The sequence below is a fragment of the Anser brachyrhynchus genome (assembly GCF_964034855.1).
Source record: "Anser brachyrhynchus genome assembly, chromosome: 4".
NCBI lineage: Eukaryota > Metazoa > Chordata > Aves > Anseriformes > Anatidae > Anser > Anser brachyrhynchus.
In genome coordinates this window covers 61,764,300-61,790,806 of record NC_137698.1, presented here as the reverse complement: position 1 = coordinate 61,790,806, position 26,507 = coordinate 61,764,300, and the positions used below count along the sequence as shown (strand labels likewise).

At 34.2% G+C, this 26,507-nt stretch overlaps 1 protein-coding gene across 11 annotated transcripts in view; it reads left to right on the top strand.

Moving 5' to 3' along the window:
- The window catches only part of SLIT2 (slit guidance ligand 2), a 262,113-nt gene that overhangs the window by 149,564 nt on the left and 86,042 nt on the right, over positions 1 to 26,507 (top strand). For all 11 annotated transcript variants that reach the window (XM_080589489.1, XM_080589493.1, XM_080589491.1 and 8 more), the window contains exons 5-9: positions 3,536 to 3,607; positions 13,447 to 13,518; positions 17,483 to 17,554; positions 20,335 to 20,498; positions 22,921 to 23,059. In XM_080589489.1, coding sequence (XP_080445615.1) covers positions 3,536 to 3,607; positions 13,447 to 13,518; positions 17,483 to 17,554; positions 20,335 to 20,498; positions 22,921 to 23,059 — 519 coding nt within the window. The remainder of the gene's footprint in view (positions 1 to 3,535; positions 3,608 to 13,446; positions 13,519 to 17,482; positions 17,555 to 20,334; positions 20,499 to 22,920; positions 23,060 to 26,507) is intronic.

Below are 26,507 nucleotides of genomic sequence, written 5' to 3'. Positions count from 1 at the left end.
TTCTGTGTGTGAAGTCTTGGACTGTTGTAATTACAGAGAATAATTTCTTCCAACGACAGTATCTTGGTCAGATTGCTGGTTTCAAATATGAAGACTGACAAATATGAAGACATGCCTCTCAGAAAATCAGATTTGTTCTTGTAAAAGCAGGATGCTCAGTTCTTAAATGGCTTAAATTTTGTTTAAATTCATAGAGCCCCTTTTATTTCAGGGTTACCAAGTGCCATCATAAATGATACTGAGTGTACAGACATAACCAAATGGTGTCTCTTTTTGAATGGGAAATGAAGGGAGCTCACACAGTTGTTAGTGCAGGAAAATAATGCCCAACAGGCTGAAAAGGAGGAGGTTTGCACTTTTATTGCAAAACATAGGCTGCAATGTCAAGTCACTGTAACAGAATGACCTGCAAAACTGTCTGGCTTTATCTACAAAATAGTTTTTTTTTTTTTTTTGCCCCATTTCACCAGTAAGCCACTTTGTGCTGCTTGTGGCCTTTTTTTTTTTTTTTTTTTGTTAGCAATCTAAGAATTGCAGTGGAATGAGTTTTTTTTATTATTATTTTTTATTTTTTATGATGTTTTAAAAGACCACACAGCAACTTGTTACTGAGTCCTAGGTCTGCAGTGTGAAGCGTAGGTGTAGTTTATGCAAGAATAAAAAGTTAAACGTTTGTTTAATTCCCTCAAGGTTTTTATAAGGAAACCTTTTTCGACTGAGCAGATGAAAACTTGAAGCAATCAATAAATAATTACTAAAAGCTTACCTATTACAAATAGGCATAGATTTTATGTTGAAAATTGTATTTTCTTTAAAAGAGATGTAGGATTTTGCAAAGAAAAAATGATTTAATAACTTTTGTTACTTAAACAGTTATGAGAATATTTCACAACCGAGCAGATGAATCGCAAAAAAAAAAATATCCTGGAAAAAGACTTTGCCAACCTTACTTAGCTATCCGCATTTAGAGGGATGCTTTAAACAGTACCTCTTACAGGAAGTTAGAGGACCTTTGCAATTAAGTAGTTTATATTTCAGATGTGCTAAAATTAGCAGGGAACACTGTACTTTAGTCTGCATGAGCCTGTGCTACATGTAAATGATGCTGACTGCGTAGACCCAGCTGGCTCTTTCACATGTGCATACACACAGGTGCCTACACACATCTCAGTGTATGGGTTATAGAGGAACCTGGGTTAATACCTGTTACTTTTTAAGTCCTTGCACTTGCTCTAAGATTTGTATTTAGTCAAAGAAAGAAAGATTCTGACCATTTATATTTTTATTAGGTTTTTAAAATAGTTTATGTATTGTCTCAATTTTGTTCATCTTCCACTTTTTAATTCTAAAAAGTGGTGAATGATGATAATTTATTAACTATCATAAAAAGTGTAATGCATCATTACCCATTACCTCCTGCAGTATATATTTATGAGTATGGTAGTGGTTTACATAGATATGTACATATATCTGTATTATAAAGTAATCATTGATCATAATACAAATCTGTATTGTTAACCACTTTATACACAATTTCTATATTGGTAAAATGTATTAGTCAATTAAAGAGAAGTGTAAATATAGATATTTGCTGTTTATATTTGTAATAGAATTTTTTGAAGGAAGTAGGTTGTTAAATCATGTTACCATAACAAATGCTGAAGGCTGCTCTTTCACTCATTGCCATTGAATTTATTGTCAGAGCAAGTGCAGTCATATCCTATTTTAAGCTTACTTAGGTGGCTTGAAAATTAAATCACAGCTCACAGATTCTCTTGTTTTTCACACACTTAATAATAGTTAAATTTGGTCTAGTTTTAAATATACTTTACAAGACATTGCAGTACAGTATTATATTGCACAAGGTATGAAAGATTTAGTAAATAGAACTGACAATGACTTGGATAAAATAAAATTGCTGTCAGTATAGGTAGAATTATTTTCAAAAGGATTATATTATATAAATTTTGCTAGAGTCAGGCAGTGTGGGGTTTTATAAAGTCCTCAAACTATTTTTTGAGTTCATAAATCTGAAAGAGATTGATTCCTAATAACTAGAAATCTGAGCTCATTCTAGATTATGTTTTAGGGAAAGAATATGTTAAAAGCTTGACTGTTTATGTATAATCAACTAATGATTCCTTCTTGTTCATTTCATTTCAGCTAGATGTCTTATTTCTATGCACTGTTTTGCAATGTTTCTCCTAAAAGCTCTCTTAGAAAAGGTCATCTAAAAGTTGTCTCTAGAAAACAAGACATGGAAAAACATTACCGTTAGGGATTGGAGTGCATGTATATTGTGCTTTGGAGTGCTTGGTGTGCTTGTGGAATGAAGCTCCTGCTTTGATTTTAGCAAAATGAAATCTATCCAGCCACAAGAAAAATGATCTGTGACCTGACTGAAAATCCTAGTGTAGATACAGCCTGTATGCATCAGATTTGTTTCAGAATTCTATTCAGATGCTCAAGCAAGCCTCTTCATCTAATTTCTTGTGTTCTCCATATTTTCTATAGATATACACATCTCTGAAGGCCTCCAAAACTACATACAATGCTATATACAATTTATATAGCACTGACTACTTTAATCTATTGATCATCTCCTATTGCACTGAACTACTTCTTAGTGGGGTATAAGCACTTAGAGAAAAAGTGAAAAGCCCTGGATTCTACTTTCTTTTTTTATTTTTTTTTCTTTTGTTCCCTACTTTTTTTTTCCATCTACTCTGTTTTTTGTTTGATTGTTTTGTTTTGTTTTGTTTTTTACTTCAGTTTTGTAGATTTTGTTTCTAATATGGAACTGGTAAAGACAAAAATATTTCTAAAATTTGGAAAAAGGGTTGGATATATATACTGATGGCAAAAAATATATTAATGAACAAGAATTTTAATAAAATTTACATTTTGGTAAAGATACTTGTTTCAGATAGCCTGGTAAAGCTGGTTGCAGGGGTTTTTGTTTGTTTCTTTTGGGAGGTAGGGTTGGGAGAGCATCAAGGGTGCTCCTCTATCTGCTGCTAGATGTTTTTTAATGACTTCTTTTAAAATATATGGTGCTTGCCATTTTGTAACAAAATTCAAAAATATATTTATCTGAGACATTTAAACAGTTTGATAGCTGTTGTTTCTCAACAGCTTACTGCTACTTATTTTTGCATGTTTTCTTCCATGCATAAAACAGTATTAGATATTTCATGTCATGTGTTTGGAATGGGATGAAAATTGAAATCAATCAGTTAAAAATGAAATCAGTTTGGTCTTCATTGTTAAATCATGTAATGCTTCTACTTCTCCTTTGGCATATTTACTGTTCCTTTGTAAGGAAGCTATCTACTGCAACAAAGATAAACAAATTTGAGTATTACTGCTGCTGCTTTTTCTTCAATTACAAATCAGTTAAAGTAATAAAATAAGCTTCATCAGAAGCATTGATGTAATGGCTGAAATTATTTTCCTACTTTGTTGTTGTTGTTACATACGGAAAAAATGTATATGGTGGATTTTAAGTTTCAGTTAATCTTTTTTTTTTTCTTAGTGATCTTAGTGAAAATCAGATTCAAGCCATACCAAGGAAGGCATTCCGTGGAGCAGTAGACATAAAAAATCTGTAAGTATTTTCCTCCTTCTCATATACATTCTGATTATAATGCTTTGTCAATACAGTGTCCTCTTGTTCTATCAGATATCTTTTTACTAAATACTTTTATAGCTGTTTAAGGAATCTCTGCATAAAACCAACAGTTATCACTTGTGTTGGCAAAATATTTTAATGCATCTTAAGCATACTAAAATTGCCTGATATGAAATCTTAAACATTGAAATGAAGTTGAATACAACAAGGCATTATAAGTATTTGCTTAACCTAACCTGAATTTCATATTTGAATGTCAGGTTAGTTTAAACATTTCATTGTTTCGAATGAAAAAAATTGTCCTGCCTCGGGTCTAGGAGTTTGCCTTTTGTTAGCTTGTGTAAAAGAAAGAAAAATCAAGCTATTATCTAGTTTTACTCACATATATTATTTTTTTTTTACTTGTGTAATTACTTTTCTTACACAGTTTTCTTTTGTGGCAAAGTAAGTGTTTTCTAAAAGCTATATACCAGCTTTCCTGGAGATACTGACCCTGAAGTTCATGGGCAAGTTCTGAAGTCTCAGGGCTTAAAAATGAGGAAATATGTTTCAAGAGTTTCAAGAAAAAAGAAAGCAGTGACTTTTTGACTTTGTGTTTAGAGTAGTGAGTCAGTTTAGTGGACTGAATGACCTGAAGACCGTGATGAACTTCCACAGTAGGAAACTTAAGGTCATCCACCCAAAAGCTATAACTGCAGCTGTAAGCTGGGGGCTCATGACTTGTAAGCAACCAACAGACACAGAGGACACACATTCTACTGGATTCAAGGAAGACTGTGGAGCTCCCAATGTGATGCAACTGTGAAAAAATATACTTGCTGTCCTATGTGACATCAATAAAAATAGGGAAGTATTAAGCCATTATATGAGGTTTTCGTGTAATTTCCTTTGAAATACTTTTTGCTAATTGCAGTTGTCAGGGTTATAGAAAGATTAACTTTTGTAGTTAAACTTTGAAAATGGAGTGCTCCATGATTATAACTAAAAGATATTTTTAATTATTAAGATACTATAATGCAACTATAAAAATGTTGGTTTTTATTACTTTTTTTTTTTTAATTTAAACACATTTGTGGTACTGTCTTTCCCTACAATAAAGTCATACCCCATCTCAATGGAAAATCTGTTATGTTCTAATCTATTATGCTTAAAAACACGTAAGCACAGTTCAGAGTAGTTTTGTTACTTTGTTTAAACGATATTTTAGGAGTTTCTATTCAGAACTGGTGCCATCATTATTCATGGTTTAAGAGAGGCTTGGCTACAAGGAGAAGCCTGCTTTTTTGTGTATGTTCTGTTATATTTGAAAATTGATACAGCTGAAGAAAGAAGCTTTGGTAGTAAAAATAAAAGCATCATTGCAAATTTTCTCATGGCAAGGCAGTATTTTAGAATGTAATAAGTATACTTATATATTCTGAGATAGCTCCAATCAGAAACTGAGTTGGGATGCTAACCTTTGACTAAGATAATATTTAGATCTTGGTGTATATTGTCATGGTAAGGATCCTGAATTATGTCTAAAATGTGCATAAAACAGTAGATCTGCTCTTTAAAGCCTTTCTGTTTTGGAAGAGAATTCAAAAAAACCTCACATAAAGGCCATAGCATTGTCACAAAGTCCAAATCTGATATGTGGGATATAGTTTATTGTGACAGCAGGAAAGCTACAGGAATATCCTTTATAGGTGGTCCCAGAAAATAAATAAATAAATAAACAAACATATAATCTGAAATACTTATGATCAGTTGAAAGCTCTAAGAAACACATCTCTCTACATTCTTGGTCACACACCTTATGTTGTGTGAGGTATAGGTACATCAGAATGAAAAATGAGTTCCTGGGGTGAGCCATATGGAGTCTAGCACAGCATTTATGTAACTAGGTCACGTATTCAGAAAATGAATGGTATTTGTGCATTTCCACAAGCTTAGTCAAGAAAGAGAGAGATGTAAACCCTAGCCTAGGCTTTTACATTATACTTAGAGAAGGGTGATTGCAAGAATTGTACTATTTTTATTTCATTGTCCAAGAAAAGTAAGGAGACAATAGATGAATGATGGATGTAGAAAGCATCACTTTGCAAACAAAGAAAACCATGAAATGAAATAATATAGCATCTATGGAATTATTACTAAAGTCCTGGAACTACGTATCTATATTACTGAGAATAGTCATAAACAGAATTCAATATTTGTTCTAATTTAACTGTTTCTTCTGTAATTGCCTAGTAATTAAGCATACTGTTAAAGATATTAACCGAACTTGTGGAAGAGAGGTGGAAATAAAAGGAGCAAAGAAACCTGCATTAGAACACTTTGTAAATTCAAGTTTTGCTTTGTCTAACATTAGATTAATTAGAATATAAATTGAAGGGGCTTTTTTTTTTTAATGCAATGCATGATAAACATACCAAACTAATTCTAGTAAGCAATTTCAAAGGCAGTTAAATTTCACAGAAATTGAAATGGTTATATATTTTATTTTGCTGAATGGAGACTCAGCTTTCTTTCACTCCCCCTAAATATTTCCCCACCTGTTGGAACATTTTGGAAAAGATTCTGTGGTTACCAAAGAACATTATTCTAGTCTTCACAGAACAAAAGGAATTAGATGTTAACTCAGATTATCTGAAGGAAATTGATTCCTTTAAAGTTGATGATACCACAAGGATCTTTTGATTTCCTGCTAATATGTTCATTCTAGAGTCCTCTTGATGATTCTCAGAAGAAGCTGTCCAGTTCCCATGAAATGTGGTCATATTTCCTTTATGGGCATCTTCTTAATATTTACAGGGTGGATTCTGTAGAAGATAAACAAATTGAGAAAGTCATTCTGAGGAATTACAGCCACAGTAACATGCCCCACCATCATAGTTAAGAACAGCAACAACAATAAAGTCAGTCCCCACAAACATACTAACTGTACCCTCCCATTAGGCACTTATAGGCAGATCCCATCCTCCCTCACCTTGCCTTTGCCCTTTCTTATTAAGGCTGAACAAGTACAGCTCTTGCAGACTCTCCTCAGACATCACCTGCTTCATCTTGGTGGCCCTGGTTAGACTCACCCCAGCATGTCAGTGTCCATCTTCTGCTGGGGAGGCTGAAGCTGAGACCAGACACAGTACTCAGGTGTGATCTCCCAAATGCCAAACAGATAGGGAGGATCACTTCCCTCATCACCCTGACTTCACTCTCACAGCTGCAGCCCCATTGTTGCTAATGAGTCAAGTTCTTCAAAAAACATGCCAAAAAAATGAGGGAACCTTAGTTTCTACAGTCTTCTCTGACTCAAAACACGGTATCCAGTACGGATAGTTCAAATTCTAAAAGTATAATTCAAAAAGCTGCTCCTGACTTGGTGCTTCTTTTGGGAGAGAAACTTGCATCAGGAAGTTAGGTTCTTCAGAGAATGCAGTGGAACTTTCTGTGTTTGTTTCTTTGTTTGTTTTAATATATTGAAATTATCATATATATTAGAAATTAAATACATGTTTTTAATGTACATGTTAATGATGAAGGTGATACAGTGCTTATGGGAGAATTGTGATAGTAAATATATGCAACATCAAAATAATACCAAGAACAGGCAACACTTTAATCATATCTCCATTCCAGTATTTTGTGTCCTGTTTTTCTTGTCCCAGTCTAGTCTTATTTTAGACTACTCTGTTCTTCAATGTCTTTGCATCCATTTGGTTTCATTTTTTTTCCCAGCAAGTGGGGACAGTGGTGTCCTCTTGCGAATTTTTGTTCCAGCAAAGGCTGCTAAAGAGGGATTGTGTTCTTCTACCCCCTGTAGCAGAGCATAAAGAAAGAGCTTATGGGGACAGTGGCTCCTGGGTCAGAAAAATAAGGGGAAGTGGACAGTCATGATGTAGGTAATGATGGTGGTGGATCATAGGGATGCTGTTGGATACTATAGCTGTCACCACAAGGATAAAGGTTGCAAGGATAAAGCTACACATGTAGAATTAACTGGGAAAATTAGTAAGGAGACAGACATTAGCATCTACTCAAAGTCCTTCAAATTACTCTAATCTTTGTCTAAAATCTTCAATAATATTATGATACTTGCTGTTTCTCCAAGGCCTTTTTGGGCCTATTGTGAAATATTTAAAGTTAGCCTTGTCACTAAAGACATAACTGAATTTTGTAATTATCTTGGCTGGCAATGACTAGACTTCTTGAAGTTGTTTTATTAGCAGTTGAAAGCCAGAGAGTACTGCTGAAGGTGTTCTCTTACTGATTTCTTCTTAGATTATGCACAAATTTCCACTGCAACTGGAAGTATATGTCTGCTCATCTGCACAAGTGCTCATCCATACCCACTGCTTGTCTAAGAAATGCTTTAATAATTTAGAATTGACATATTTCTCACCCCTATTACTAGTGGGAAACTTAATTCAATTACTTGTCTGTACAGCTACCCATATTTCAGGTACACATCAAGAAATATTTTCACTGGATATTAGTATATTCAGTGCATATTTAAGATTTTTGATAAACTCAAAAAAATTCTCTGCAGGACTAGCAGAAAGCATAGGTAAACTTTTCCAGTGATGCCTAAAACTGTTGTTGCCAAATAGATCAGAGACTTTATAACCTTTAGGCAAAAATGTTTTCTTTCTGACTGTTTCAATAAAAGATCATTTCAATACAGGAGCCGAATGCTATTATTAAAGCTATTATTTTCACTGAAGACTGCTTACCTAAAATTTAGCCTGCTGAAAAAAGTTTACTTTAAGTCACAAACAAATCACTTATGAACTGTTAATTGTATTTTTAAATCAGACTTTGAAGATGAGTTTCAAATCAGAATTCTCTGAAAGTGTATTGAAAACTTTCTTGCAAGTCTTCTTTTAACACTTGAACCACCAATGAAAAGTCTGAAGTGGATAAAATCTAAAAATCTATCCAAAATTGGTATTTATTTGCATAACAGTACATAGGTGAATAAAACAAACCTGAGAATAATGCAAATTCTGTTTGAGGATTTGAATCTTAGAGAAAATTAGTTTGTGCTTCTATTGACCTTCTAAGATGCACGCAGAACTTAGCTGAACTCTCGGGAGCCTTTAGGCCTTTACACATCTGCACTGCTTTGGAAAGTGAGACTGCCTTTGCTTTACTAAACAGCATGATATATTCATGCTGAGAGGAGACTTGCAAGGACATTTTATTTTATTTTATTTTTTATGTAGAGTAACTAACTAGAAATAGCTCTACAGGTAAAGATTTTATAATTAATATTTAAATAAACCGTTCTAACAACTTACATGGGATATGTGCTTACCCTGTCTTCCACACTAGAATAGGAACCTATTTGCTCCCCCATTTGTAACAGTCTTGAGGCTGTTTGCCATCTAACTGGCTTAATTAAATAATTTCTGTGAAGTCATTCTTATGTCGTAATGTCTTTACATTACATTAATTACAGATGGTTAATTATGTGTTTTTGCTACTTTTCAAGCAATTCTTCTATTTCTTCTTTATATCATTATTATGTTATTTTATTTTTCATTTTCCTCCTGGAGGGTACTTGTAGATTTAGATAAACGAAGTGCTCAACAATTTTGAGAGGATGGAGCTATAAATCTTTTCTCCTTTTTCTTATAGTTTATTCAGTATGTATGCCTAATTTAAAGGTTTTTTTGTAAGCCTTGCTTATTAATTTTGGGTTAAAAGAGAAAGACTAATCATTTGCTATATAATGTGTATTAGAAAAATATTATGCATTCAAAATGTTTTACAGGAAATATTAGGAAAGAACAAAATGAACTACATTAGCAAGTGCATGTAGATAAAAATACTTTACCTCTGAACAAAAGAATAATAGAAATAAACAGACACAGAGTACAAACAGTTCTCTGAAGTTTGATAAAAACCTAGAATAAATTTTTGCACAATTATGTTACATCTTTCTCAGCTAATGCCTCTGAAATTATTGATCCCTCTTGAAAGTGAAATTGAGAGGGGAATTGAGAAATAGGAAAGCATAACTCAGTTCTGTTGTAAAAAATACAGGGATACATTAAAATAGTGACTGTCTCCAAAAATTCTATTGGAATGATAAATATTGTGCACTCTGTTCTTTTCCCAAGGAAACAAAAAAAAAATAATTATATGAAATACAGCATACAGTGTGCTAAAACTAGAAACTTTTTCTAAATGTTTACTGGTGAGGAAGACACAGCAGGGATCTAGAAAAGTTTCTGACTTTTGCTGATGTCTTCTTAAAAATGTTTACCATTAAGTTGATCCATTAGTAGAATATAATCATTTGTGAGCAAAAAAGAAGCTAAATCTGCATGGTGCCTTTCTTGCCTTGGACCACAGAGTGTCCTCAAATGCTGAAGAGCAGGAGAGTAAAGTAGACATAGACTGAAACTGTTGTAACTTTCAACTCAGCCTCTAAAATAAGGAAAAATGTTTTCTCTGTCAGTCAGATACAAATTATTATTTTTTTTTCTGTATGAGAATAGAAGTTTTCAAATGTATGCTACATATTCTGTTAGTCATGAACTACTCTTCTTGTGACATAAGGTTTTTTTTTTTAATTATTATTATTTATTTGTCATCTGGTAGACAACATACGCCAAAAACGAAAAAAAATACGTTAGCACTGTGTTTCTATAGTGCAAGATGTATCAGCAAAACCAATAATTAAACAACGTTTTAAGAAACACATTTTCTTATCAGTTTAATGGTCTTCGCTACCCATGAACAGTAACATTTTAAATAACTGTAGATAGTAAGTATATGAAATACATGGGTAATGCTGAAGGTGCAAAAAATAATTAATTCTCTGTGACATCTGAAATATTTTGAATATAACAGCTTGGCATTTTATGAGCTTTCCAGGAACCACATTGCCCAACATAATTAGCTGCTTTGTGGAAAGTTGGAGGGAGAAAAGTAAAGGAACAGAGCAACTTTTCAAAGAGATGGAGTGGTCCCACATAGAAAAGACCCATCATAGAGATGGTGGGGGAAAAAGACCATGAAGAGATACTGGGGAGTGGGGTAGGATGAGGATGGGCCAGAGGTGCTGGTCCATGTCTGATCAGCTTCTGTTTTTCAGGGCATTTCTATCATGTGAAAAGAACAAAATAAATTCTCATGGAAAAAATAATGAAAAACAAAAAACCACGCTCTAAAATTAAGTTAGTATTATTTGTATAGTCAATAACTTAGTGGTGAGAAAAGCTTTTTCATAGCGCGTAGCATTATTTTAATATATGGTTTTGAAAGTCACCATGCTAAAAATAAATGATAAAACAGCTTAAAATTGGAGACATATGTACTTTTTTGCTCTCTTGCTTATGTCTGAAGCCACAACGCTCACACATTTTGCTCTCAGGAGACAGCCTTACCCCAAAAATTCAGACTGCTTCAGTATGTCCATTAGAGAGAAATTATACGTTAATGATACACTGATTATGAAATATTATCTAACTTTTTGTTTGCATTATATATGCAGTGAATATCTTTACCTTAACAAATACCATTTACCATTTATTAACATACCATTCAAGCCAGGCACACAGTCTTCAAAGTCAAAGCTACCTTTCATAGCTTAAAAAAATGTTATGACAACTGTTCATAGTATTTTTTTTTTAATACATATCATGGTCATAACTGGTGGAAGATCATCTAAAACATGAAAAAAAATAGTATTTTTCCATGATAATTAGGAAACACAGGAAATATTTGTCCTCCCCCATCCATAAAACTCCCTTCCCCCCAAACCTAAACCAATTCAGTGCAAACAAAGTAATCTTTCTGGTAAGAAAATTTAAATGAAAACAACTCACCATTCACTAAGATAGTGGTAATGGTGATTCACTAAAGGAAGATGTCCAAAAGTTTCCAGGTGCACCACAACTGCTGCCAGTCTAGTGGAAGAAATCTGCCTTTCAGTCTGTGTAGGACAAGATTTGCTCAAGTGCTTACTCTACTGTTAAAAGATTTTCCTTTGTGTATAATATGGATGATTTAGAAGAAGCTGTGTCAGCACTGATTTATACATTGACAGCTAAGGATAATAAGATATGGGCAAACATACAGCTCACCCTTTTACAGATTAACCTGCAGACTGCATTAGGCAAATTCGATGGCATTAAAAGATTTTTCCAATTTGTCTGGAAACAATTTCTCTTTTGTATTGTGTCAAGGGTAACATTTCATGCCATTGTACTAATTTAAATAGCTTTGATAAATTGTTCAAGAGGTTAAAGAACTGTACTGTGTATATATTTTACCTCTTTAAAATAAAAAGGCTATTAACTTAATTGTTAAATGAAATTAATTAGTAAAAATGAAAAGAGCCTGAGCAAGTAAGCTTAAATATTCCAACACTGCAGCACTGGTGCTGTAACATTGCGCCAAAATGATTAAAGATCATATTCAGGAAATTATAGTTTGCATTTCAGTATAGCTTTCAGTACAAAGAAACACAGATACCGCTATAGTTATGATAATATTTTATTCCTACATAGTAGTAATTCAGATGAAAAATATGGATGAAACTAGAAGAACTTTATAAAAGTTGGTACTTCACACTCAACAGTGGGTGTGATGATTTATTAATAAAGTAAAAGGTTATCAGAGATTCAGAAGAATCACAGAAAATGCTTTAGTAAAAGCCTCATTAGCCCTGGTAGCTAATATATAATTGCAGACAGAGAGGGCAGAGTTCATTTGTATTTTGTTCATTTTCTTAGCATTGTTCACACACATTTACTCATACATCTTATCTGATACTGACAAGTGTTGGGCTTGAAGATCTGGTTGTTTAAAGTGAGATTGTATTTTCTTGCAAGTTGTGCCTCAAAATGCATATTTATATGAATTATATTTATAGACAATATTTATAGAAGAAGCTTATAACCAGGGAAATCGGGATTTTGTATTTGCATGGTGGTTAATTTCAGCAGACTTTTTAAAATTGAGCAATATGTGCTGTATCAATGTTATGAATTGAAAAAGTAATAGTATTCTTCAGAGAAATGAATGTAAATTTTTCATAACTTAATACTTAAAGATTAATAATGTATGGGATGGATTGCTGAGTTTTACGTCCAGAATTCAAGTGCTCTGTGGCAACATCCTATCTGCATACAATTGCGGAGAGAACAAACTATGCAGGAAATCACACACTGAAGCTTCCAGCAGAAATGCTAGTTTCATTTGGGGCAGAGTTAAAGGATATAGTTAACTGGGTATGTAAATACCTTGAACACTAATATTTCTACATTGGGAAATATTCTAGAAGGCAATTATCTTAAACCCCCATCCTCAGCCCCGCACCTCCCATCTGGGGCAGATGCACCCCTGAAAGTGGTCCCTCGCTCGCTCCTGCCAGGGCGCAGGGAATTAACATGCAGCTGGGCTGCTCTGATAAATGGATTCTGTTAGGTCACCGAGGGGATGCGTGTGACATTAAGTGATTTACCGTCCTTTACCTTAATGAAATTGTTTCAGCAAGATGACGCTGAGAGCTTTTAATGGATAGCTTTTCTTGATGTAATGAAATTGCATTCCTTTGGCATTTAATATAAGGTGCAGTTATTATTTACTGGAGCTCTCCTGGAGCTGCTGTTTTGCGCAGACAGTTCAGAACAAAAAGAGATTTCTGTGGCAGCATCCAGGCCAGCATGGTGTATGACAGTCTTAAGCATACGAGTGTATTTGCGAGAGCATTTCAGCTAATGTGGCCTGGCCATGCAGACCCTTCAGGAGGCTTGCTTCACACACTGCACTGCCAGCGCTCATCTCTTTTACAAATACCTTCCTAATCTGTTTAACAGGCAACTGGATTACAACCAGATCAGCTGTATTGAAGATGGGGCATTTAGGGCTCTACGCGACCTGGAAGTGCTGTAAGTATTTCTTGTATCTCTGACTTTTAGCAAGAGCTTGATATCTGGGGAGTACTAATGCAAAAGCTTATCTGTGAGCTGCAGCCTGGTGTCAGAATGGTCTAGTGAAAAGATGTCTTAAAATAATCCACTGCGATGTGCTATAAAATGGTAAAATTATCTGGGGAGACTGAGATGCTCCTTTACTCTGCAAGACAACCATACCACCCAATTTAAAGAAAAAAAAAAAAAAAAAGGTAGATGGTAGATACTGTAAGAAAAGAATATATTTTCTATTAAAATGGGGAGGGAAGCATTAATGAATCCAATTATTTTTGTAAATGATACATCACTGTAGAAGTGCTGAACATTTTCAGGATTGCCTTTGTTGTACAGTCTGACATCAGTTTGATCTTTCAGCCTCTCTACTTAAGGAACAATATACTAAATGTATCTGACAATCTAGATGTTTTCAAAGAGGCACTTTCCTAGCAAAACACTGTTGTTATGTGGTGAGATGTTTAGCCTGTCCATGTTAAATGGATATTTTTATTTTAATTTTTCTGGGTATGTGTATAAAACATATACAGAAAATATCTTTTTATGTCATTGAAGGTTTGTAGGTAATAACAACAAAATACTCTTTTGCATACTTTTTTCTTACTGTCTTAAAGTTGCCCTCAGTGAGGTTAAAGGTAACAAAATTATCATCAGTGACCCCTGACCTGAAAACAGTGACTGTAATGAGCAAAGTGTCTCCGTTCCCAAAGAATTTGAGACACAGCACACATTCCTGAAATATTTTCTCAGACAGTCAAAATGTCACATTTTTTTCTGTGCTTTTTTTTATTAAGGGAACTGAAAGACTTTGTGAATCAGTGAGTTACTTCATGTTAGTTTGAATCACGGTTGGTACATCTCACCTTGAGGTGGGAGGAAGCTTCTTTTTTTTCTTCTGAGATTCTGAAGTAAAAAACCTTTACTGACAGATAGCCTCTATATGTCCAAGAAACTAAGAATGTGTAAGCTACTGCAGTAAAGTTTTATTTTAATATGCAATAGTTGATCTTACTTATGAGTGAATGGTTCTGACGGCTGATTTTATTTTATTTTTTTTTTACAGTATAACAACAGAAAATAAACCTATTGTAACTTTAAGGTATAAAATAATGTACTGTAGGTTCAATACTAAGTCTAATTGTGAACTTGATAAATTGTTAATTTTCTATCAGTAAATCTGATGTTCTGTGAGATTTTTATTTCTGTATCTCATATTTTTTCCAATGGTGACTTAATCTGGTTATCATGTGTTTTAATATGAGCCTTTACATCTGGAAGTGTTAAATGTTTATGTGCGTGTGTGTATATAATTGAATATTTGTAGTTTTTAAAGCTCATGATTTTTAGTAGTCTAAAAAGGTCATCCTTGCCAGTAGAAGTTAATGGTAGGAAATCCACTTTGTTTTCAATGAATGCAAAAGGGAACAGAACTCTATTAAAATAATCATCTGCTTACAAAGTAGGTAGTTAGAATTTTGTGAATACACCTTAACTATTAGTATTATTCAAATATACAACTACATGTTCACTATCCTGACTTATGTTGTGTGATAAGCAATGACAGTTTAGAAAATAAATTTAAAAAAGAGATATTTTGAACATTTACTGAAAAGTATGCATCTAATGTGACTTCTTTTCCAATAAAGCATTAAAGATATGTAAATCACACTATAATATATATACAGTGAATAGTATATAAGACCAGGTATTTTGTTTCCATTTGGAGTTAATTATTCTAAGCACAGAATTTGTATATTACTTCAAATTATAAGTATATGCTGAAACTTTTAAATAATTTTTAAAGTTACTTGGCCTGAAACACTCTTTAGTCACAATTTGAATTTTTTGCCAAAGTAACAGGTCTTATAAATTGGTTAGACAACTGCAGAATCTTGGAGGCTATTAATGTTAAAGATACAAAATCAACATGAAATCTGGAAAGACGGAAGCAAGTTTAGATATAAACCTGCTCACTTGTTAATTTGCTAGCAGATTTCTGTGAAATTTTTTTTCGTTTTTGCTCTTTCTTTATCTAAGAGAAAATCAGCCATACCGGGGAAACATTGACTATGAGAAAATATATTGTGCTGCCATATTAAAATTATAAAGTATCTAAGAAATTCAAGAAATGTCTTTCTGTCATCACACTTTTTGCAATAGTGTGTAACAGTTTTAGATAAAAGTATGGAGCAATTTTTTTTTTTTAATTGATTTTCGATTTGCAATGAAATCAAGCATTTTGGATTACAGTAGTTATAAAAATGGTTTAATTTCTTATGTATCCCTTACATCAACTCTGATGTCTTTCTGTGCCTTGCAAAAAGATAAATTAATAGCCCTTGTATACACAACAGCAAGTCAAACACGAAACATCTGAAATTTAAAATAAAACCCTTTGTAGACGTACATTCTTTAACCAGTTAACAGCTATGGAAATATGTAGTTGTTTCCATTCCCTTCATTGAAAAAAGATGATTTGAAAACCTTTTAAGAAGTCATACAGGAAGATGTATTGGAGCTGTCATTTAGCATGTGGACACTAAGAAAATCCTGGAAAAGTCTACTGGCTGTCATTTGTTCACTAAGACACCTTTTGCAGATATACCCACTTCCCACTTGGCCTTTTTTTTTTTTAATTCAATTTTGAAAAAAAAAAAATCCTCCCCACTTTTTATTTACTTACTTACTTACTTATTTATTTATTTTCATTGATTAATCTCCTCTTTGTTTATGTAGTCCTGAGGGCACATAGGGGAGATGCCGTATGCATAGTGAAGAAAACATTTAGGTTGTTGAATGAGTAAGCACACAAAGGTAAAATGCAGCACATTGCACCAGTAATTAATTGCTTGGTTAATATGGATGCATATAGCTTGATGCTGTTCAGTGTGCTGTGAATTTACCTTTCTGTGTTTCGGGATCACAGGGTACTTAAAATTTACTCCGAACATGCACAAATTACACTCCTTATTTTGTTTGTTTGTTTTTTATAATTCTTGTTTCAAAAAGGAAAAAAATTAAAAGATTTGGGTACTGCAAATTATTATTTATTATTCTCATAATTGTGTTTACAACTGTACAGCACATTCTCCATTGTATTCAAGTGAGTAATCTCTAAGCTGAAACTGTAAATTCTGTCACTTGTTTCCTTGTTCTGGAGTAAGCTTGTTTGCATTTTATTTGCAGCCTAAAGACAATAGTTAACTGCAGGATCGTTCATGGAGTTCCCTTATCTTTACAAACTACACTTACTGTGTGTGACAGTTCTGTGCTAGCCAACAATTGGCTAAGATTTATTCCTAGTTTTTGTCTCAAGTTCTGGGCACCTTGTCTAAAATGTAAATTATCTTCTAGAGAACTAACGTTCCTGCCTCCTTCCATTGTGTAGCAGAAGGTCACCTATTGTTCATGCAGCTCTGGATCATCTGCAGCAACACTGTTCCATATAAAAATTGACTGCAGTTCAGAGTTGAACTTTTCAGAAGATTCTTGAAATAAATAAAAAAAAAAAATAGGCAGATCTTGAACTCTCAGAAGCTAGAAAGGGAGACCAGAGTCCTAAAAACAAGGACTTTTCTCCAAAAATACTCTGGAACTCTTCTTTATGTCAGGATGGCAGTCTTAGCTTTAATGCAATAGACGCTCTCAACAGTGGCAGAAGCTCTGTTTCTGTCCTCTTGAGTTGATCATAGGTTACTGGGGTCTCTGTTTACTTAGGGTTATTAATGGAACAGTCAAATCACAGTGTTTTAACAGGGATTGAAAAGGGAGCCAAAGCGGACCTCGAAGCATGGGCTTATTTCCCCAGTAGCCATGTCTAAAAGCAGTACACCTTGTTCTTCATTAACTATGCCTTGTAAAAAAGCGTAGTCAGTGTGACATAAATAAGTGTAACATGTTAACATGCTTCTTCTTGACTTCACAGCACTCTCAACAATAACAACATCACCCGGCTGTCAGTTGCAAGTTTCAATCATATGCCCAAACTCAGAACTTTGTAAGTAGTCCTGTGGAAGCTGGCTGCCATCATTATCAACCCAGTGTGTTCAGTATACCATTTTTTCCTCTATCAAGTTTTGTCAGTGGCCTATAAATACATATTCAGGAAGAGAAGGCATACTCTCAGTCAAAAAAAATATTGAGGTTGGTGAGTGTGAACTTTGTGTGTGTATGCCAAAAAATCCTAAAAGGTAAAACTAACAAGTGACCCTAAAGCTAATACCTGGAACTCAGGAGATAGAGAAGCATTTATATCCTTTTCACTGCATTTCTTTAGGATATGGGGTGATGGGAATGTTTTCATGGCCTTTTCCCAACTGGGTTTTCCATAGTGCTGCATTTGTTCACTGAAAAGCTTCATGTTCTTACAAAAAAAAAAGGTGGGGGCAGGGGAGATTCTCTTTTATATTTTACAGCTGCATAGAGTAAGAAATTGATGGTTTTTGAAAGTCAAGAATTTGTTTTACTTTGAGCTATTGAATGGGTCACATTTCATTTAGGAACATGGAAGAATCTTTGATTGGCTGTCAGATGTGATAAATGGGAAATCTTTATGCTTTTATTACTGTACTGCTAGCAGACCTAATTAAGCTAAACTGGCTCTCCAACATTCTTTGTAACATAAAATTATAGGATCATCCGGTAGTGCTATTATAATTAAAGTTGTGTCAGCATTTACAATAAGACCCCCCATTTTTAGAGGTTATCACTTTCGCAGGATACTTCAGTCTTCTAAAACAAAACAGTGAAAAAAGTGTACATGCAAGCGATACAATTTGGTGTTATTTATTCTGTTTATACTGAACTAAGAATAAATGTACACTGTGTTAATCAACAAAAACAGACTGTCAAGGTTTAGTTCTGACACACTATCAAACAGACTTTCCACTGAAGTGGGAATCAGAAATGAATGGGATGTTCCTATCACAGCTCAAGAGTAGCTTTTGCTGTTCAAGAATTAATTTTGCGAAGAGCCTGTCCATTTTCTTTTATGCATGTTTTATTGCACAAATGTTTTAAATCAGTAGTGCTATTGACTTAAGTTAACATAACATCTGTAACTGAAAAAAATGCAGTCAGGTGAGTAGTTCTTTTGACTTCATAACAGACTTGTAACTATTCTTGTTTGGATTATTCCAAGAGCTCTTGAATTGTGCTCAGCATGGGCTTTTGGTGGCCTTAGTTATATTTTGAGAATAGAATTTCATTCAATTCTTTTGTGTCTGAGACTTGAAAACTTGAATATCCATCTGTTCCTCTTTCAAACTTTGAAATCCAGTTTATATTCTGAACTCCAGATTACAGTGAATCAAATTAGCTAGTTTTGTTACCATTTACACTTTTTTGTGGGTTATTTTATCTTTTGAAAATTTATTTTAGAAGCAAAAAAAACCAGGCACACAGAGTCCTAGATTATAGCTGTAATCTCCCATTTGCAGTCCGAATATGCTTTTATAACCGTATTGATTTCAGCAGCATTAGTTCAGATTTGCAATGGTGTTCTTGCCTACAGCTGGCCACAGATTGTACTGAAAATCAGTGCAGGAAAAGGCAAAAAGGCATTGCCTTTAATTTCTAGTCATTTGTGGGACGAAAACAAAAACAAAAACAACAACAACAAAAAACACACTGAGTTAAAGTCTTTTGGTTTTGTTGGTTTGTAACACAATTCATGTTGCTTTAAGGACTTTTTATGGACTAATTAGACTTCTTGTTTAAATTCTCATTTTCTTGCACTTTCTTTCCAGTGATTTAGTTAGGATTGAGCACATCATCTAAAAAGGACCAAAATGATATTATTCTGTTATGGATGGTTCTGAGTAAGGATTTGATTTATAACTGTGGATGTCCTTTTCTGTAGTTGAGAAAAATGCAAGAGCCAGGGAAAAGTTAGAGCTAGAGGAACGTAATTTACCTAATTTAGTGAATACATTTGTCTGATGTTTTATTAATGGCAAAGTGCTTTCTGCCACTTGGCAAGGAGCCGTGGTCTTGTGTCGGTCTCTGCCAACCAAGAGGCGACTTCCTTAATTCCATTGCTTGCTGCCATTTGGTCTTTAAATTTCAGGCATTGCTTAGGCTGTATTTCCCTAGGAGCCAAAAGCAGCTAATCCCCCATTCTGCGATTAAACAAAAAGAGAGGAAATCAGAAAAGGGATGTGAAAGAAGGTGTTTTATATTGAGTTATTACTCTGTCTTATTCTGCAGAAAATGAATATGACCTGTTAGAGGGATTTTGCAGGCTGTTTCTATAGAGACTGATAATGGCCAGACTTAGATATATCTAATTGGAAACCAAATCTTTTATTAACTCTTCTTTTTTGACAGTATATTATCACTATAGGACACTACAGTGATATGTTACTTCGGACATTTCTGTCTTATTCATCATTTGTTCATATCTGGACTAAAGACCTCCAAGGCAGCTTTCAAGCTCTTGTGTGTTTGCTTTTTTCTTTCAGACAAGAGGAAAGAAACTATAGGTAGTTTAGTTTCTTAAGAAATCTTCATCTTTTTTTTTCTTTTTTTTTCTTTTTTTTTTTTTTTTCGGTGATTTAGACCACAATTAAAAGGTCATTTTGCTGCTTGTATAAGCTTTGTTTATTAGCCTTTAAATCCCAGACTTTTAATGAAAGACGTAAAACATTGGTCGCTCATTCATGATTTTTATTAGTAAAGCAGCACAGTTTGGTGCTGCAGGGGGGAACAGGAAGGATGAGTTGCTCTTCTGTTTCTTCTCCCCAATTTAACCATACGGACACGCTTTTTCTCACGCAGTCGCCTTCACTCCAACAACCTCTATTGCGACTGCCACCTGGCCTGGCTGTCCGACTGGCTGCGGCAGCGGCCGCGTGTCGGCCTCTACACCCAGTGCATGGGCCCGGCCCACCTGCGGGGGCACAACGTGGCGGAGGTCCAGAAGCGGGAGTTCGTCTGCAGCGGTAAGGGCAACACTCACACAGCCCAGCAACAGCTCAGCAGTGACTGTTCGTGCTACGTCTTGCTAGCTTTTGCGTATTTTTTTTTTCTAATTTAAAGAAGCTAATCATTTTTATCAGTATTTGTATCTTCTGTTGCGGTGCTTCTGTCCTTACAAAATTTGTGTGAATGCTGCATCGAACATATAGCCGTCATAAGGAGGGGGGAGAGAAACGGAAAATGAAATAAAAGATACACTGACTGAGAGAATATAAGGCCTTTTAGTATTAAGGAAAAGGCCTTTAGTAATAAGGATTTAAAAAACAAAAACTGCAGGTTGTTTTTTCTTTTTGTTATTTTTCTATTTCTGTTTAAATAGTTTTCTGAAACCCCAAATAAACTTCTGAATGTTACTGGTATGCTTTTATGATCTTGTGGGTGGCAACCCATGGCAGGGGATTGGAACTAGATGATCTTTAAGATCCCTTCCAACCCAAGCAGTTCTATTATTCATTCTATGATTCTTTAGTGCATCAGGTTGTTTTCTGATGTGAAATGACAAAATGACAAACGATTCAATACTAATCACATTTTCTCTATTTATTTTTTTTCCTTTATTCATGTCTCCTAGATGAGGAAGAAGGCAAGTTTATCTTTCTTATTTAGATATTTTTAAACTTGATTGAAAATTTTCTGTAAACTTTACCTGCTGTTTCAAGGTTCCTCAAAACACTGAAAAACAACTGGAATATAGCTGTCTGTTCAGTCATTCAGCAGGACTGTTTCTACTAGTTGATCTTCTGCAGACCCCCAGGTTGCTATTGCCAAATATGCCAAAATTTACACAGATCTGTTTGTGGTTTTGTTTGTTTGTTTTTAAACAGCTTTATGCACGGTTTCTATCCATACTGAACAGCTTCTAATATCACAGCGTAAGGCACCGTGACATCCTAGCATGGCAAATGATAACCACACTCTTATCATACTTCAGCCTTTTATGTATACTTAAAAGAGCTCCTAACAAAATCACTTCACGTATCCTGTTTGTAAACCGCATAGTTTTATAATTTGGACACTAACGCTGATTTTGAAGATGGGGAATAATCATGTTTTATCTCTGGGTCACTGTATTTTTTTTTTAAGTAAAATAGGTGAAATATTTTCTGTTTTTTAGTTTTGGCAGCTGTTTGCACTTTCATAACAGATACTTTAACATTAAAACAAATTATTATATTGCAAACTACTATCTCAAAAGACTAAACTTTTCAGCAGAGTAATTTTAAAACTTGGACAGTTATTTGAAGTTGTAAATAGGAACAGCACTGGCTGCAACGTTAAAGTGATCTGTCATACATTATCACTGTACCCTTTCTATCTTAATATATGACATAAAATACAGCAAGACAGATTTCATAGCCCAGAAGTTTTTGTTTTGGTTTGGTTTTCCCTAGGAGTTTCAAAACAGACTCTAGCTTTTTTACCTTAATAGGAAAGAAAAGGGGAAAAAAGGGGGAAGGGGGGAGATTCATGCCTTCATGTGTTCCATATCATTACAAAACAGTAATCTGTATCATTAAATCATTATAACAATGACTTAATATATTATAAAAATATATATTAATTAATTAATATATTATAAAATATGCAACCTATTTGCAGGAAAATGTAATAAGATATTCTTACTTATTTTCTAAAACATATCTAAATATGTGAGTATTAAGGTTACATGTAATTATAAACACCGAATTTAACATAAAACTCTTAGGGGATGACACAAAGTTATGTAAATTCATGGCTACCTGACTAGTTAGAAAGACTGTTAAACTGGGGGAGAAAGTCTGCTGAGCTAATACAGAGTGAGAGTATAAGCTATGTAGTCAAACCTATTATTTATCTCTGTGATTGGATGGAAAGGTCATAATTCCAAAATTGTCTGTAACTGGTGCATACACTGAAGAATAATACTCATTAATGAGTATTTGCAGAGCAGAACTAAGAGAAGAGCTTCAGTGTTCATGGCAAAGTTCATTCATTTCTGTTGACATTCATTTTTAATACACAAAATTCTGAAAACTAAGTAAAACAATAATTGTTTTTTAAAACCACAGAATAAATAAAACATACCTAAAAAATGGACTACACTTAGCCTTCTTTTAAAAAAGTGATTTTGAATACAAGTATATGAAGTAACTGAGAAATGATGAAAGAACCAGCATAGCAGTTGAGCATTTTTCTTTAATTTCATTATTGTGTCAACATGTTGGTATTAATTAGGTATTTAAATTAATGCAATTTGAAATCATGGATGGGAAACAATGTTTATTCTTTTAAGTTCTGCATCCATTTTTCAGGGAGGTGTAAAGTGTGATGTTTTACTTTTGAGGTAAACTGGACTACTGCTTGACAGGTTTATACAGTTTTAGAAAAAACTCTTTTCTTTTGCAGGTCACCAGTCTTTTATGGCTCCATCCTGCAGTGTCTTGCATTGTCCCACTGCATGCACCTGTAGTAACAACATAGTGGATTGTCGTGGAAAAGGCCTTACTGAAATCCCAACAAATCTTCCAGAAACTATTACTGAAATGTGCGTAATCTGATTTTTTTTTTTCTTTCAATGAACTTGCAGAGAACAGTTTTGTCCTATGTATTCATTGTTGTTATTTGTATAATATGCATTATACAGGGTAAGAATTTTTGAGTGCACATTCAAATTCAGAAATAAAAGGAATATATAGATATATGAAAATATTTAAGACATATATGTTCTCTTACGAGTTAGTTTTATATGTATTACTCACAACTCACAGTTAAAACTGCATTCTGAGTTGGTTTAAAAAGAATTCATGAGTCCTTACTTTTCTGCAAGTAAGTGGCTTTTCAATGCAGGCTATAAACTCTGTTGCTTTCAGTGTTGCTCACTTTCCATCACCTTATTCAAGTCTTAGTGTCAGAGGAGCATATCTTGCAACAAAGAGACCTACATTGCTCATACTAAGTATTCTGCTAATGCAGCCTCCTCAGAAGGGTAATTTGAGAAGGCAAAAGTGTGGTGGTTGATTGCAATCTGTGGTATAGTCATTGTGTTAATACCATATAGCCGTGGATGGAAGAGCGTGCATGCTGATAAGGTTGCATGACATGGCATAAACAACAGCAACATCTACAAAATGTGCAACTGCATCTTTACTGCCAAGCGGAGTCATAGCAGTGTGGCTGAGAGGTTGTGTGGGCACATAGGAAGGCTGCTGCTGTGTTGTTGCAGGGGAGGAGCAAAAGCAAAAGGTGAGTTTACAAGGGCACAACTAGAGATTGCAAGTGTGTTCCTAAATCTTTATTTTAAGGGTCATCAGTCCCAAAGAAATTATAGGATATAGGAGTTACTAGTTGACCCTGAATTCACTGTCAAAAGAAATGACCATGAGGCAAAAGCAAATGGGAATTTACAGAATGGAGATGTGTATCATCCTGTCTTCTGCTCACCTGTTGTTCTAGGTAAGAAATGCTGATGTGTTTTAAGCATTTAACATGTCCAGCATTTGGTTAAGCATTTAATAGGTTGCAAACTGAGGCTGGATATTTCCTGCTAGACTGCACATTGTTCACATCCCAGAGTGAGGCCTTTTCACATGATGAGATCCATAATCCATTAATATTGCTAAATATGTATGCATAGGTGTTCATATAAATATGTATAATATGCGTGCAGTGCTATATGTATAGATCATAGTTTACAGCATATCACTATCTGATATCTCTGTTGTGTATCTATTTCATAAGTATTGTTTACATTAAAAAGCAGGTTGCAGTGTTTTGCACGGTCAATGCCGTTCATAAATAATACACAAATAAACATACATATTCAAAATCTGGTACAAGGCAAGGTAGGGCATTAGAAAGGCAAATTTTAGTATTTATTTTAAATGAAACAGGTATGTACCAGTGAATACCAGTGTGATGGGAGAACTGGACTTCTATGATTGATTTAGTTTCTGAGTAAACAGGAGGATTGAAATATGATTTGAGTCAGTGGTAGGCTGCACTTACCACACAGTGAGAACAAAAATTTCCAGTTAAGTGGAAGGTAAAGAGAGAAATGTACAGGAAAAGAAGAAGACAAATAAGGGACATTAAAAAAGGGACAAACTCAGTGGAAGAATTAGAGTAAGGGATTTTGTGAGTATTTGATGAGAATCACTTGATCTTTGCTGCTTCCATGTCAATGGGTTGAAGATGAGTTGAGATTTCAGCAAATAAGCATGTTGTAAAGGTTGTATGGCGAAAGCTTTACACTCTACTGCTTTAATGAGAGGAAAATCATGAAACTTTCAAAAAAAAAAAAAAAGAAAAAAAAAGTTTATTCTTTGAAACATCCAATCTTCTTTAGAATCTACTGTGTTCTTAATTCTCAAGTTATTTTAAGCTAATAAATTGGAGGAGGAGAGGCGGGGATCCAAAGCTTCGAGCTTTAAATATAGTCTTTTAAAATGTCATTAATTTTCTTTGTCTTTATGAAGGAATATGCATTAAGGTTCATAATTTGTCCTGCCACCTTCTATTTTCCATGTCACTCTCATTCATCTCTTCTCTAAACTAGATGTTTCAAGTCCATTCAATCTTTTTGGATGCCAAAACCTTTGATTTCTTAATTAATCTCCTCCTTTCTCTCCTAACTCTTGGTTTTATTAATTTTTTGACCTACATTGACCAAAGTTGAATAAAATATTCCAGATGACAGTGAAACATCACGTTATATGGTGGCATTTTAGTTTCCTTTCTGCACTGTAATACTTTCTTTCCTTAACTGCCAATATCCATTGCAGCACACTTTCCATTGAAATGACCATGAAAAGTCCTAGGTCTTTTTTTTTTTTCTTAGATGTTTTTGTCAGGAGCAATAATTTTACAGATGTAATTTCATTATTCCATCCACATATCACCTTATGTTTCTGAACGCTGAATCCAATTGCGTGTTACTTTTTAAAGCTGCTCTGTGAAAGACTTCGGTCTCCTATTCTTTTATCTAACTTCAACATACAGAAAGGTTCAGATGATCCTATCTTAAAGCTATCCTACAATAAAGTGTTTACAACTTTTTTCTTTTTTTTTTTTTTAGAGAAGTGCTTTGCAACTATTGTTTATAACAACCCTTTATAATTGAATTAGAAATAATGATTGTATCACATACAGTAATGTTTTTTTTCCACTTATTTTTATATGAAATTGTTGTATTTGTGCCAAAATGGTAATTGAAAAGAAGCACTTGAAGAGATGAGATCATGCTGTCACAGTAGCTTTAAAGAATGCCAAGGAGCTGCTGAACATGGAGCATGAGAGACCTGAAGTGAGCACTGTATTTCCACCACCATTACACAGTTCCCACACACATGCCTTTATTATCGTAATCACAATTTTGAGCATGTGCTTTGGCAGGAGCTCCCCAGTTCTCTGGGAGGGAGGGAAAGAGAAGTGAGCTGGTTCCCTGTTGAGTTTTCTGAAGGATGTACAGAATTAACAGCCAAATTATTATTTATTCATTGATTTTATAATACCACCATCATTAGATTCCTGTGCACAACGTAAGAAAATTGACATTATACTACCATTTAACATGGGCCAGATGTTCTCCAACCTTTTCAGTATTTTTTTCCACAGTCGTCTTCTGCATTTTTAACTGAGTATTCTCTTCTGATTTTATAAATGTACTTTATTGACAGTAACATTTGAAAAATCCATAGTACTTGTAAGTTCCCTTAGTCTGGACAACTTTCTGTGCCCTACAGTTGTAATAGTTATCACCTGTTTATGGGGTGTATTTGCAGAATCCAGTGCTGAATACTACCAAGCTGTCATGTCATGCTTCAGCCAACACAATGGACCACAAACACCTCTGTGGTCTGCATCTTTCCTATATTTTGTCTTTACCTAATTGTATCTCATGTGAATACACTTTTCCTATTAGACTAAGGTTAAACTTTATTGTCAGCCCTAATGTATACAGTTGCTAAAAAATTGACCCCTGTTTTTTGACAGAT